The following is a 15460-nucleotide window of genomic DNA, read 5'->3' on the forward strand; positions in this document are numbered from 1 at the left end:
AAAACTCAGCAGTGGCCACAGGACTGGAAAAGGTCAGTTTTCATTCCAATCCCAAAGAAAGGCAATGCCAAAGAATGCTCAAACTACTGCACAATTGCACTCATCTCACACACTAGTAAAGCAATGCTCAAAATTCTTCAAGCCAGGCTTCAGCAATATGTGAACCATGAACTTCCAGATGTTCAAGCTGGTTTTAGAAAAGGCAGAGGAACCAGAGACCAAATTGCCAACATCTGCTGGATCATTGAAAAAGCAAGAGAGTTCCAGAAAAACATCTATTTCTGCTTTATTGACTATGCCAAAGCCTTTGACTGTGTGGATCACAATAAACTGTGGAAAATTCTGAAAGAGATGGGACTACCAGACCATCTGACGTGTCTCTTGAGAAACCTATATGCAGGTCAGGAAGCAACAGTTAGAACTGGACATGGAACAACAGACTGGTTCCAAATAGGAAAAGGAGTACATCAAGGCTGTATATTGTCACCCTGCTTATTTAACTTATACACAGAGTACATCATAAGAAACGCTGGGCTGGAAGAAGCACAAGCTGGAATCAAGATTGCTAGGAGAAATATCAATAACCACAGATATGCAGATGACACCACCCTTATGGCAGAAAGTGAAGAGGAACTAAAAGCCTCTTGGTAAAAGTGAAAGAGGAGAGTGAAAAAGTTGGCTTAAAGCTCAACATTCAGAAAATGAAGATCATGGCATCTCGTCCCATCACTTCATGGGAAATAGATGGGGAAACAGTGGAAACAGTGTCAGACTTTAATTTTTTGGGCTCCAAAATCACTGCAGATGGTGATTGCAGCCATGAAGTTAAAAGACGCTTACTCCTTGGAAGGAAAGTTATGACCAACCTAGACAGCATATTAAAAAGCAGAGATATTACTTTGCCAACACAGATCTGTCTAGTCAAGGCTATGGCTTTTCCAGTGGTCATTTATGGATGTGAGAGTTGGACTGTGAAGAAGGCTGAGTGCCAAAGAATTGATGCTTTTGAACTGTGGTGTTGGAGAAGACTCTTGAGAGTCCCTTGGATTGCAAGGAGATCCAACCAGTCTATCCTAAAGGAGATCAGTCCTGCGTGTTCATTGGAAGGACTGATGTTGAAGCTGAAACTCCAGTACTTTGGCCACCTCATGCATAGAGTTGACTCATTGGAAAAGACCCTAATGCTGGGAAGGATTGGGGGCAGGAGGAGAAGGGGACGACAGAGGATGAGATGGCTGGATGGCATCACCGACTTGATGGACATGGGTTTGGGTAGACTCCATGAGTTGGTGATGGATAGGGAGGCCTAGCATGCTGTGATTAATGGTGTTGCAAAGAGTTGGACATGACTGAGTGACTGAACTGAACTGAATAAGGTTTTTTGATTGAAATATAATTGCTTCACAATGTTGTGTTAGTTTCTGCTGTACAACAAAGTGAATCATCTGTAGTATATATATATTCCCTCCCTCCTGAGCCCCCCTCCCCCTGCATCATCCTATCCATCTAGGTCATCACAAAGCACTGAGCTGAGCTCCCTGTGCTATACCACAGATTCCCACCAGTTATCTATTATACCTGGTAGTGTATTTATATCAGACCTAATCTCCCAATTCATCTCACCCTCCCCTTCCCCCACCATTTCCACACATCCATTCTCTACATGCAGGTCTCTATTCCTGCCCTGGAACTAGGTTTGTCTGTACCATTTTTTCTATATTCCACACACATGCATTAATACATGATATTTGTTTTTCTCTTTCTGACTTACTTTATTCTGTATAACAGGCTCTAGTTTCATTCACATTGCTACAAATGACCTGATTTTGTTTTTAATTGCTGAGGAATATTCCATTGTTTATATACACCACATATTCTTTATTCATTCATCTGTTGATGGACATGGACATCCATGTTAGGTTGCTTCCATGTCCTGGTTATTGTAAATAGTGCTGCAATGAACATAGGGTTACATGTGTCTTTTTGAATTATGGTTTTCTCAGGGTGTATGCCCAATAGTGAGGTTGCTTGTATAGTAGTTTAATTTTTAGTTTTTAAGGAACTTCCATACTGTTTTCCACAGTGGTTGTGTCAATTTACATTCCCACCAACAGTGCAAGAGAATTCCCTTTTGTCTTCTTTAGTATTGATGCTTGAGTTCTTTACAGATTCAGGATATGAGTTTTTCCTATCAGCTATATGAGTTGGACACGACTGAAGCACATGTATCTATTAAGAAGTTGATGTCTGAACACAGTTGAAAGAAGTGGAGTACCAGGCTCCACCAGCAGGGTGTTACCAAGTAGAGTGTGGGTAGCTAGGCAAGGAAGGATGCTTTGTCCAAGGATGGATGTGAGAGGGTCGGGGAACTGAGTGAGGCGGGCAGCCAATCAGAAGCACCAGGAGAGACCTACCAGCGTCACATGGGTCGGAGCACAGCTGGGAACAAAACTGAGGCTGAACCAGAGCCAGTGTGGTGGGCAGAGGCTTGTTTCACAGCAAGGGTGGAACGAACCCTTGCACCCCAACCCTGCTCCAAGCACACCCTGACCCTTCACTCAAAGCAAAACTTCACGCCCTGGCCCTTGTAGCAACGACTGTGCCGGCCTTTAAGTTCTCCAGAATGACTGTTGGATCATCAAAGCAACGTTCTTCTGAAGGTGGATTTGAAGAGGCAGGAGAAGGACAGAGCCACATCAGGAAAAGGGTGTGGGAATTCTGTGAGGTGAGCATGAGGGTGGTCTTTGTATCTCACCTGCAGTTTTGGGTCCCTATGCTAGTCCTCTAGCTACAAGCTGGTCAAAGAAAAGAGTAATGCACTTTGGACCATTCCTCAGGGGCACCTGAAAACAAATTTCTCAGAAAGAAAGCTCACTAAAGGATGGATAAAATCTAGCCTAATGTCCTTCATTTACAGGAGGAGAAACTGAGACCCAGAGAAGGGAATTGATCCAGTGGCAATGAGTATTTCTCTTTAGGAGGTAATGTATAATTGAAGGGTTTTGAAAGCATCATGATAATTCACAAAATCACCATCTGCTGAGATCATTTCTGTTACATGCCACTACTAACTTCCCTGAGTACCCATAAAAGAACCTCCAAGGCCAGGATTCTTGTCCCAATGTTTGAGTTGAGGGAGTGGAGAGATTAGGGTTAGCCCCTAGTCACTCGGGTGATAACGAATGAAATCAGGAATTGAATACAGGAATATTTATATTTTATAAATATAAAATATATAATTACCATTCAACTTTATGGAAATCCAGGGTGTCTGAAGCCCAATACCAGGCACCAAGAAGTGACAAAATGAATGATAAAGGAAAAAAACAGTCCCAAATTTCCAGTAACTTAATTATTAGGGAAGAGAGACACCTGGGAAGTGATGCCTAAAGAATGCAATGCAGTGAGTTATGACAGTTCAAAGGGCTGTGGGATACCCTCATGTGAGCAAGGATAGCTCAGTCTGAGGGACATTAAAGAACTTTCCTATATGAAAGTGTAGGATTTTGTTTGTGTTTGGTGTCGGTAGGATCTGAGTGTGTATTCTGTTTTGAACCAGACAGCCCCCAACAGCATCCTCTTTGGTAATTTTATCAGAGTAGCTTCTTCTGCACAGGGTTTTATTTCATATATTTGCAAATTTAAAACTTTAAAAGGTAGAATTTTATTACTTGCATTTTCTTTCTCATGCAGTTAAATGTATTTCCTGTTTCTTAGAAAACATAGTTTGAGAACATGGATCATATCCTTTCTTTGATCCTTTGCAACTTTTCTTTCCTTTTGGGGGGCAGAGGTGCATTAATTTTTTTATTATGTAACAAAAAATGTCTTTTAAAAAGATAAAAGTACCCCCCTCCAAATGACTGGAAATTCACCACCCAGGTGATCAAGTCACCTGCTCAATGTTTGGTAAACAATACTGTGCCATAACTACTTGCTGGTATCCATTTTGTTCCATGGCAACCCACTCCAGTACTCTTGCCTGGAAAATCCCATGGACGGAGGGGCCTGGTAGGCTGCAGTCCATGGGGTCGCTAGGAGTCGGACACGACTGAGCTACTTCACTTTCACTTTTCACTTTCATGCATTGGAGAAGGAAATGGCAACCCACTCCAGTGTTCTTGCCTGGAGAATCCCAGGGATGGGGGAGCCTGGTGGGCTGCGGTCTATAGGGTTGCACAGAGTCGAACACGACTGAAGCGACTTAGCAGCAGTAGTCTTTTTTCGTATTCTCTTCTGACATTTGACAATATCTTTAACTTTTCAAAAAATAATTTTTCTCTCCTTAAAATTTAAATTTAGATTTCAAATGTAATCTCCAACTGACAATTCATTGTCAAATTTTGAGTCTTTGGATGCTGGCTCCTGGATGAATCACTCAGAAAGGAGGAGAGAAGATGATTTGCTCAGAAGCAGGGCAGAACTGTGATCCTGCAGGAGCCTGCCCACAGCCAGCAACAGCAGTGCACGTCAGTAGAATTCCTCACAGCACATTCGGCAGAGAACTTCTTGACTACTTTTTGAGCCCACTGGACAAAGAAAACCTGAATTTCCACTCTCATGGATCAAGACTGCAGTCTCCCAGAAAAGGACCTCAAACAGTGAGGTTGAGTTTACTTTTCATCTTTCAACAAGCCACACTACTAAGAACTGTGGTGCTGGAGAAGACTCTTGAGAGTCCCTTGGACTGCAAGGAGATTAAACCGGTCAATCCTAAAGGAAATCAACCCTGAATTTTCATTGGAAGGACTGGTGCTAAAGCTGAAGCTCCAATAGTTTGGCCACCTGATGGGAGCAGCCAACTCACTGGAAAATACCCTGAAGCAGGGAAAGGTTGAGGGCAAGAGGAGAAGGGGAAAAGAGAGAATGAGATGGTTGGATGCCATCATAGACTCAATGGATATGAGATAGTGAGATTCTAAGAGATAGTGAAGGACAGGGAAGCCTGGCACGCTGTAATTCATGGGGTCACAAAGAGTTGGACACGACTGAGCGACTGAACAACTACAAGACAGTATTGTACACCAAATAAGTCTGTCAAGTCAGGTACTATGGGCTTGTTTCTCTTCAATTCTCGTATGCTTAAATACGGAATTTCCACAGTTGGCAGAACACAGTGGACTGGGAGTCAGAGTTTGACTTTAGCTGTAGATCTGTTACTTTAATGCTGTTAGATATGCAAATCAGTCAACTCCTCCAAGCCTCAAACTTCTATAATGATTTCCTCCAGCTTGTATGCTCTGTGATTCTTTTGAATTGCCCAAGGCATTTTGGATAGTGCGAGGCACTTGACAGCTCTCAAGAAAAATACCTATAACCTTACTTGTGAAGGTTCTGAAATGGCCCATACTTGTTGAGCCAGGTCTTGAAACTTATCTATATTAGTAAGAATTCAACATATTCAGATGGATTTAAAGATACTGAAGACTAGATTATTTTAAACTCTGTTTACAACATTAGTATTTAATAGTGAGAAAGAAATTTGAGCTGTTACTAATTTCTACCAGAGATGAATTATTTCAGTGATTTGTCAGCCATTGATTGCATACCTGCTCTTCATTTATCACTGTGATAAACAGTACAAAAAGATGAAAACAGCCTCTTCTCTATTCTTGAGGTAGTAGTTCATCATCTGGTGGAGACTGTAAGCAAGTTTTGTGTGTTAATCTTATTTGATCTCCACAACAATCCTGTGAAGTAAGTCATATTGCTAGTTCTTTCCTGAGGAGGAAGCTGAGGCGCCAAGGGTTAGATGAGTTGCCACATAACACAAAATGGTAACTTGTGGAGCCTAGACCCACACTCAAAGCCTGGGCTCGAAACTGCTTCCCCCAGCACAGGGGAATTAGTCTGTACCACTCATTCCAGATATTCTAGATGCACACCAAGGGGTTCAGTCAACCCTGATCCTTTCCTAAAATCAGATGGAAGATAGGAGGTCAGGACAACCATCCACAACTCCTGTGCAGTGACTTGATGGGAAATAAGAGTAGTTATGTTTGTTCTCTAAGCAGTTATGTTGTCTCATTCTTCTAAGGAAGAATGAAATATACTTACTCCACTAGAATTACTATCCCACATGAACTGTGAATTTTGCCAGGCCACTTTTAAAGGTTTTTTTTTTTCTATGCAATTGTGAAAATTGCCTTAACTGCTGGGTTCTCTTAATATCACTGCTGTTTGACCATTTTCTTCTCATAATGTTTTTTTTTTTTTTAATCCTGATTGAGTGTGTACACTTTTATAAAAACATTTTACTTTTCTGTAGAAAAGAATGCAAGATATAGTTTAAAAGCTAGGCACAGAATTTGACCATCAATTTTTAAAGTTCATTCAGTTATGCAAATCTTCTATATTTATTACTGTGAATGGAGATTTAAAAATACAAGTAGGAATACAAATCTTAATTACAAGCTGAGAAGAAATAGAAGAAACAACTCAAAGTAAATGATGTAGTAGAATAGGATCAGGAAAGCCATCTAAACACTGCTGACTGCCCACATTAGCAAATGTAGCCCAAGCTACAACTCTGTTTATTAATTGAAAGATCTAAGCCACACTGAGTGATCATTGGAATTAGGCAGGAGTTCAGAAAAATGTAAAATCATAACAACAGATCACAGAATTTTTGGTCCAAAAGGAACTTTCTGAACTCTCATTCATTGTTATTTACTGGCTGAGTTTAGTAAAATCACTTTTTTTTTGTATTATCCTATTTTGACATTTGATTAAATGAAATTCAAATAAATTCCCCAGGGTACTATGTTAGGAAATAAGGCATGTTTCCCATCATCTACGGCAAAAATCTTGGGCACTGTACCTTAATTTGCCATGTCAGGATCTGTGAAAAGGAGGGTAATTCATGGGCCTATGTTAATCTCTTTTTTTTTCCTCCAGCTATTTTTGAGCTTTCATATTCCTGCTTGTTACTATTAAGGTGACCTAAGATAGAGAGATTGCTGGGAGAAATATCAATAACCTCAGATATGCAGATGACACCACCCTTATGGCAGAAAATGAAGAGGAACTAAAAAGCCTCTTGATGAAAGTGAAAGTGGAGAGTGAAAAAGTTGGCTTAAAGCTCAACATTCAGAAAACGAAGATCATGGCATCCGGTCCCACCACTTCATGGGAAATAGATGGGGAAACAGTGGAAACAGTGTCAGACTTTAATTTTTTGGGCTCCAAAATCACTGCAGATGGTGATTGCAGCCATGAAATTAAAAGATGCTTACTACTTGGAAGGAAAGTTATGACCAACCTGGATAGCATATTCAAAAGCAGACACATTATTTTGCCAACAAAGGTCCGTCTAGTCAAGGCTATGGCTTTTCCAGTAGTCACTTATGGATGTGAGAGTTGGACTGTGAAGAAGGCCGAGCCCTGAAGAGTTGATGCTTTTGAACTGTGGTGTTAGAGAAGACTCTTGAGAGTTCCTTGGACTGCAAGGAGATCCAACCACTCCATTCTGAAGGAGATCAGCCCTGGGATTTCTTTGGAAGGAATGATGCTAAAGCTGAAACTCCAGTACTTTGGCCACCTCATGCAAAGAGTTGACTCATTGGAAAAGACTCTGATGCTGGGAGGGATTGGGGGCAGGAGGAGAAGGGGACGACAGAGGATGAGGTGGCTGGATGGCATCACTGACTCGATGGACATGAGTCTGAGTGAACTCCGGGAGTTGGTGATAGACAGGGAGGCCTGGCGTGCTGCCATTCATGGGGTTGCAAAGAGTCGGACACGACTGAGCGACTGAACTGAACTGAACTGAAGATAGAGAAGGGAAGAGGATGAGAGTGTGAGGTAGCCAAGGAGAAATATCCATCACATTCAGCCTCCCACTTCCTCCTTATCCAGACTTATGCTACTCTGTCTTGGTTGAAGATAAGAGAGGTCTATGAGCTTGTGACTGCTTTAACCAATAGAGTATGACAAAAGTGATATTGTGACAGGCAAGGCTAGGTCCTAACAGGACATTCAACTTTCACCTTGTTGGTTAGAACTTACTCTTAGAGTTTTGAGTGACCATGTTAAGAAGTCTGACTACCTTGAGACCATTCTGTGAGGAAGCCTATGCCAGTCACGTGGAGAGACTACTAACAGTGCCCTGGTTAACATTCCCAGTAAGAGTCTAGCCTTTCAGTTATCCCAACCCAGATGCCAGACTTACAAGTTATGAAAGTTAATAAACAGAAACCTCATTTTAAGTGGAGTTAAGAGGCCGTAGGGAGAGCTCTAAGCCTTACCACTCCAGGTCAGTTGGTGATCCAATGGAAAGGGGTGGTACCTTGGTGTCTCCAAAAGGAAGATGGTTACCACTTGACTACCCAGCAGGAGGAAGAAAGAATTTCTCATTGCCAGGCAACAGCCCAGCCAATAAAAGACTGCCACAACTCAGCCAGAGAAAAGCCAGTATACTTCAAACTCCCAGTTTCTTCCAATGGACTCATGTTTATAGCAGCTCCGCCCTATTGCCCTTCTTTATAAAAGAGCATTCCTCTCATTTGTTCTCTGGACTTGCCGGTGGTTCCCTATAGATTACATGCCAGGAAATGTCATTCTTTACTGTTTCTGAGTAAACCCTTTTTTCTGATAAAATAATTGATTGTTGTATTATTTTAGGTTAACAAAGTGAAGATGCCTCCATATAATTCTAGTCCCCATAGACTAAGTTTTCCCAGACACTGTAGAGCAAAGCCAAACCATCTCCTTTGTGCCCTGTCCAAATTCACCTATAGAATCCATGAGCATAATAAAATGGATGGAATTTCATGCCATTAAGTTTTTTTGCACAGCAGTAGATGACTGAAACATTTACTGATCTTTGTATCCTATCTCTGCTTCAGTCCCTGATTTGTGAACTGCAAAGCAGACACATTACTTTGCCAACAAAGGTTCGTCTAGTCAAGGCTATGGTTTTTCCTGTGGTCATGTATGGATGTGAGAGTTGGACTGTGAAGAAGGCTGAGTGCCGAAGAGTTGATGCTTTTGAACTGTGGTGTTGGAGAAGACTCTTGAGAGTCCCTTGGACTGCAAGGAGATCCAACCACTCCATTCTGAAGGAGATCAGCCCTTGGATTTCTTTGGAAGGAATGATGCTAAAGCTGAAACTCCAGTACTTTGACCACCTCATGCAAAGAGTTGACTCATTGGAAAAGACTCTGATGCTGGGAGGGATTGGGGGCAGGAGGAGAAGGGGACGACAGAGGATGCGATGGCTGGATGGCATCATTGACTCGATGGGCGTGAGTCTGGGTGAACTCCGGGAGTTGGTGATGGACAGGGAGGCCTGGCGTGCTGCCATTCATGGGGTTGCAAAGAGTCGGACATGACTGAGCGACTGATCTGATCTGATCTGAGGGTAAAAACGTTCTTAATCCTCTTCACTGAGTATCCCTGTTAACTGACAAGTAATGATTCTCAGTAATTTGGTGTGTAAATAAAACCCTTTCATTGACTAAATGGAATATGGAGTGAACAAATTTATTTTCTCACATTAAAATTTTTCTAAAATTTTCTACCTTTTAATATATCATTAAATGTTGGATACTGCAGAGCTTGAGCTAACTGTATAGACTCTTCAAACCAAAATAAAGAAGAGAAAAATGCCACAAAGTGCAATAAATGTAAAATTTTAACCAAAGAAATACTTATACTATCTTTTGATAATTAACTATCAAGAAAGTTTGAGATCAGTGAAAAATGACTTAAACAATTGAATTATATGTAAAAACACCAATGAATCTTCCTAAAGTTAATAGTACACAATAACACAGCTTCTAAAAGTTGTGATATTGCCCACTAATATTTACTAGATGTTTTGTTCACTAGTCATTCCTTCAACCTCTCCCTATCTTAGTAGAGCATGTCACCATGTGGGGATCCAATCATTTATTGGGTGGTGTATAAAAGACTGAATTTGGTGTGTGAAAGGGTGATTTAGAGTTGTCAGAATATAATGTTTAAAAGGGCTAGCTGTCTCAAATCTAAATTACAAGGAATCCCTTCACATAACCTGAGACACAGTATGCTCATCTTATTAAAATAGGGACTATCAAATCTTATAATAAACCATAAGATTAGAGCACTATTGATATCAATTCCAGTATTCCTGCCAGAATAATCCCATAGACAAAGGAGCCTGGCAGGCTACATCTATGGGGTGGCAAAGAGTCAGACACAACTGAGCAACTAAGCACACACAATATCCATTTCAGGGTTCTCGTCTGGATAAAATCAAATACAAACAAAAAAAGATCGTTGGATAGGTTTTTCATACAAAATATATAATTTTATATCCTTAACAGTTGTTGTTATTGTTCAGACACTCAGTCGAGTCTGACTCTTTGCAACGCCATGGACTACAGCACCCCAGGCTTCCTTGTCCTTCACTATCTCCTGGAGTTTGCTCAAATTCATGTCCATTGAGTTGGTGATGCCATCCAACCATCTCATCCTCTGTTGTCCCCTTCTTCTCCTGCCCTCAATCTTTCCCAGCATCGGGGTCATTTCCAATGAGTCAGCTCTTTGCATTAGGTGGCCAAAGTTGGAGTTTCAGCTTCAGCATCAGTCCTTCCAATGAATATTCAGGGTTGATGTCCTTTACGATTGACTACTTTGATCTCCTTGCTTTCCAAGGGACTCTCAAGAGTCTTCTCCAGCACCACAGTTCTAAAACATCAATTCTCTGGTGCTCAGTCTTCTTTATGGTCCAACTCTCATATCAGTACATGACTACTGGAAAAACCACAGCTTTGACTATCTTAACAGTGAATTATGGAAATAATATCAAAACAGTCTCTGTCTCCAGGTTGCCCCTTTTGTCACATTAGCTCATTACTCTGCTTTAAGTACTGTGAAAATGAAAGAAGCCTCATTTAAAATGGAGTTAAGAATGGGACTTCCCTGGTTGTTTAGTGGTTAAGACTCTGTACTCCCAATGCAGCGGAAATAGGTTCTATCTCTGATCAGGTAAGATCCCATACAGCGCAGCCAAAAAATAAAAACATGTAAAAAGAAGCACTAAAGGAGGAACTCTCCCACATGTACCACTCAACACATTTAATGAAGAAAATCTTCAGAAGCTAATGTTACTCTTCATTTTTCATGGCATGATGGGCTACATCACCCTGAACATTATAGATGCTGTAGTAGCTTGAATGACTTCCCAAAAGATATGTCCACCTCATAATCTCCAGAACTTTGGATGTTACCTTCAGTAGCAAAAGATGTGATTACTCAAGGATGTTGAGAAATTTATGCTAGTTTACCTGGGTGGACTCTACCTGCCATCGCATGTGTCCTTATAAGAGAAAGGCAGAAGGAGATTAGACTGAGGCACACATAGAGGAGGAGATATGAAAACAGAGGCAGAACTGAGAGTGATGCGACATGAAGCATGCCAGTAGCCACTAGAAAGCAAAAAAGACAAGGAACAGATCCCACCAATTACCCCTCCCGTGTCCCCCCACACACAGCTTCCAGAGGGAGCATGACCTTACTGACACCTTGACTTTAGACTTTTGAGCTCCAGAACTGTGAAAGAATAAATTTCACTGTCTCCTTTATTTATATATTCCATTTTATCACAAATTTTATCTTCAGGAGGTTGTTTTTTATATCTAATCAAATTCTCCTAATTCTTACTGACTTAGCCACAGACTTCCTGGATCAGGAATGATCTTATAAGTCATGTAGTCCAATTCCTTCTAGAACTGAAAATCTTGTCTCCACAGATATATTTATTCATTTAAACTCTCTCTTTTTTTTTTTTTTCCAGTGTTGACTCTTATACACTGAATCACAGTAGCTTCCACCTAACTCTTCCCTTAGAAGCCACAAGAATCAATTTCTACATGATATTTTTCTAAAGGCGTGGTTATATCTATCATTTTCTCTGTGTCTACATTTATTCTTTGGTGATTCACAGATGGTTATGACATGTGATCTAACTACAGAAAATTTATAAAGCATATTTTAAAAAGGAAAAGCCTTAGGTAGACTAACTGAGTCTCTATTTTATATAGATTTCCATTTTCCCATATTGCCAGAAATGTAACTATTTCATCATGGTATAATGTAAATTTTATTGTGAATCCCTTTTTATATAATACCAACTTTATTTTTACCCATTAATATGAATCCTATCCTTCACAGAACAGACAATACTCTACATGACTGCCCTTAATATGCGTGAAGAGAACTATTGCATCAAACATCGACAAAGCATTTTCACTCCATGTTAAGTAAACCTAGGCCTTCAGTAGTTCTTCAAGAGACATGATGTTCTGATTCCTCATTTCTCTAGTCATTATTCTGCAGAGGCATTTTGGTTTTACAATATATGTATCTCTCAAAATGTGAATCCTAGAACAGAAGTCAGTGATTTGTATGTTTAATTAACAACAGTTGGTTTAAACTGGCTTCTCAGCCTGAATTCCTTATCTGTGGTGATCAGGGTGTCCTCCTACTTCCAGATGTGGAGAGTGTACCTTTCACATGAGAGATTTGTTCCCTGTTTTCCGGGAGAGAGAGGAGGGTCAGAGTTTCCTCCTTGTATCTGCTGCTTCTCAAGCAACTTCAACTCAAAATAATGCCATTGTGATATTTTAGGAGGTGGCCCACCCTGAGCTCCAGGACTGGCAAGACATCTTTATTCATTTTAACCATTAGCACAGCAGTCCTTAAAGTGCAGTCCCTGATCTGCACAACCTGAGAATTGATTAGAAATGCAATTCCCAGCCCCTCCCTCCAGACCTCCTACTTTAGAACTCTAGGAGTGTAGGTGGGTTGACTCCCAGGGATCTTGGATTTTAAAAGCCCTCCAGGTGGTCTTGATGCAAGTTGAAGTTTTAAGATCCACCATGTTGTGTCAGAAAATTACACTGAGGCAGAAATGTACCTTGTTACTGTAAGGTATTCAAAGGAAACAAGCTAATTGTGTTTCTTAGTTACTGTATTTTCTGTTTTTGGATTTAGTAGAAGAAGTAATTAGAAAAAGAAGCAGTTAAAGTTATTACAGTGGAACTATTCATCAGTTCAGTTCAGTCACTCAGTCATGTCCAAGTCTTTGTGACCCCATGGACTGCAGCACGCCAGCTATTCATTAAATCAGCCAAAAACCAACTCACAGTGTGCAAATATTTTTCTCAGCACTTTGATGAGCTCTGAAGGCCATGTGGAAGAAGTATAAATTATAATCTATGGTACCTAAGGGAGCTAACATAAGGTTTTCTTCTTACACAAGAAAAGTGCATTGAATAAGCAATGAATGTCATTATATACTGTGCTAGTTTTATGATTTAGATTCTAATTGCTTTAAGGCTTAAAAGGAGACAGATAACATAGATGGTAAGGGAATCATGAAAAAAATTCCAATAAAGAGTGTGTGATTCAGGTCTAAAATGTAGCTACAAATTTATTTGGTAGATGGAATAGGATAAGATACTTCAATTTAGGATAAATGGAAAGTATAGACATGAGAGAAGATCCAGATAAAACTGTGGAAGTAAAATCATTGTGGAACCCAAATATTGTGTTGATGTGGGAATAGTGTTAAAGTTTAAGCTATTATCATTAACTTTATATCTATAAGAGGAGGGGGCTTTGGATGGCTTTATGGACTTCTGTTCTGTCTCCTGTAATTAAGAAAATATTTGTGGTGTGTGTAAGCATATTTGAACGTGTATAAAAATTTTATGTTTCCTAAACTTTTATTCTAGACTCACAGAAGTTTAAGAATCTTTACCAAGTACACAAACCAGTGTTATAAAGCCTGAGACTTTAAATATTTCAAGCTTACACTATTTTAGGGGATCATAATGCACCAGTTCTCAGGACTTGTGCAATGACTATAGGTAGACAGTAGGAAATAAGTGTAATTTTTTGTCAGTGACATTTTATTTAAAGAAGTTCATGATAATAGTTCTAACAGTAGTCAGACTAAAGCAACTTCAACATATTTCATTTAACTTTAATTAAATTAATTTTATTAAATTTATTAAATTATTAAAATAGTAAACTTTAAGGCTTTAACAAGGCCTATCACTTGGATATTTCTTGATTAAGAGAATCCTTGCAATCAGCCTCTTAAATGCACCCTTTACATCTTTGTTCCTAAGTGTGTATATAAGGGGGTTCAACATGGGTGTGATGATTCCATAGAAAAGGGATACCATCTTTCCCCGATCCTTGGAGGCAGGGGATGGTGGTTGCAGGTACATATAGATAGCAGTGCCATAAAAAAGAGACACCACTATCAAATGGGAGCCACATGTTCCAAATGCCTTTCGCCGACCTTCCACTGATTGTATTCTCAACACTGCTTGGACAATAAAAGCATATGATATCAGAATGAGTGTCACAGGTATTAGAAGGAATAGCACACTGATAAAGAATAGTTCAGCTTCATTTGCTGTTGTGTCTACACATGACAACCTGAGCAGAGCAGGAACTTCACAGAAGAAGTGATCCACTTCATTGTGGCCACAGAGTGGCATCTGCAGGGTCAAGGTGGACTGCAATACTGAGTTGCTAAAGCCACTAACCCAGGACATAGCTGCCAGCTGGAGGCAGAGCCTTTGGTGCATGATGACGGAGTAGTGGAGAGGCCGACAAATAGCTACAAACCTATCAAAGGACATGACAGCCAGGAGGAGACATTCAGTGGAACCCAAAGCCAGGGAAATGAAAAGTTGTGCCACACAGCCGCCGTAACTAATCACCTTCCTGATGCTGCGTATGTTTACCAGCATTTGTGGAACTGTACTTGTGGTGTAGCAAAGGTCCAAGAGTGAGAGATTGGTAAGAAAAAAATACATGGGGGTATGGAGCTTGGAATCCAGACGGGACACAATAATTATTGCTAGATTGCCCAGGATGGTCAAGATATAGGAAATCAGGAACACCACAAAGAGTGGAAGCTCCAGCCATGGTCGATCTGAGAAACCTAAGAGGATGAACTCTTGGGGGACACTCTCATTGATCCTATTCATGTTAAATGGTCAGCTCTTGGTTCTCTGGAATATAAAAAGTAAGTTAACAAGCACATTTATTTACTGTCAGTTATAAGCATTTTGCTAATAGTTTGTATAAACTTATAGAATGATGCTATTAATAATGTGAAAATATATTGACAAAAATATACATATTTATCTTTCCAAGTATTTCAAGTGTTTCTATTTTTAAGTGTATTAGCAAAATAAATTTCAAAAATTTTAAAGTATCATCAATTTCTGTATTCATAGAACTTATTCTTTATAAAATATCAAAATTTGATCTTTTGTTATTCTGTAAATTCATTGTTCTCACTTTTTTCTATCCTGGGTACCTACTATTAGATAGATATAGACACAGTTCCTGCCATTTGAATTCATTCTCTGCATGCCTGCTGAGTCACTTCAGTTGTGTCCAACTCTTTGCGACCCCATGGACTGTAACCCGCCAGGCTCCTCTGTCCTTG

At 40.1% G+C, this 15460-nt stretch overlaps 1 protein-coding gene across 1 annotated transcript; it reads right to left on the bottom strand.

Moving 5' to 3' along the window:
- Positions 1 to 14030: 14030 nt before the first annotated feature.
- Positions 14031 to 15119, bottom strand: OR2B2 (olfactory receptor family 2 subfamily B member 2). The gene has a single exon (XM_002697494.5). It carries the CDS (start codon positions 14991 to 14993, stop codon positions 14031 to 14033), a length of 963 nt encoding a protein of 320 aa, XP_002697540.2. The 5' UTR covers positions 14994 to 15119.
- Positions 15120 to 15460: the final 341 nt, after the last annotated feature.

Source organism: Bos taurus, chromosome 23, assembly GCF_002263795.3.
Source record: "Bos taurus isolate L1 Dominette 01449 registration number 42190680 breed Hereford chromosome 23, ARS-UCD2.0, whole genome shotgun sequence".
In the NCBI taxonomy this organism is placed as follows: Eukaryota; Metazoa; Chordata; class Mammalia; order Artiodactyla; family Bovidae; genus Bos; species Bos taurus.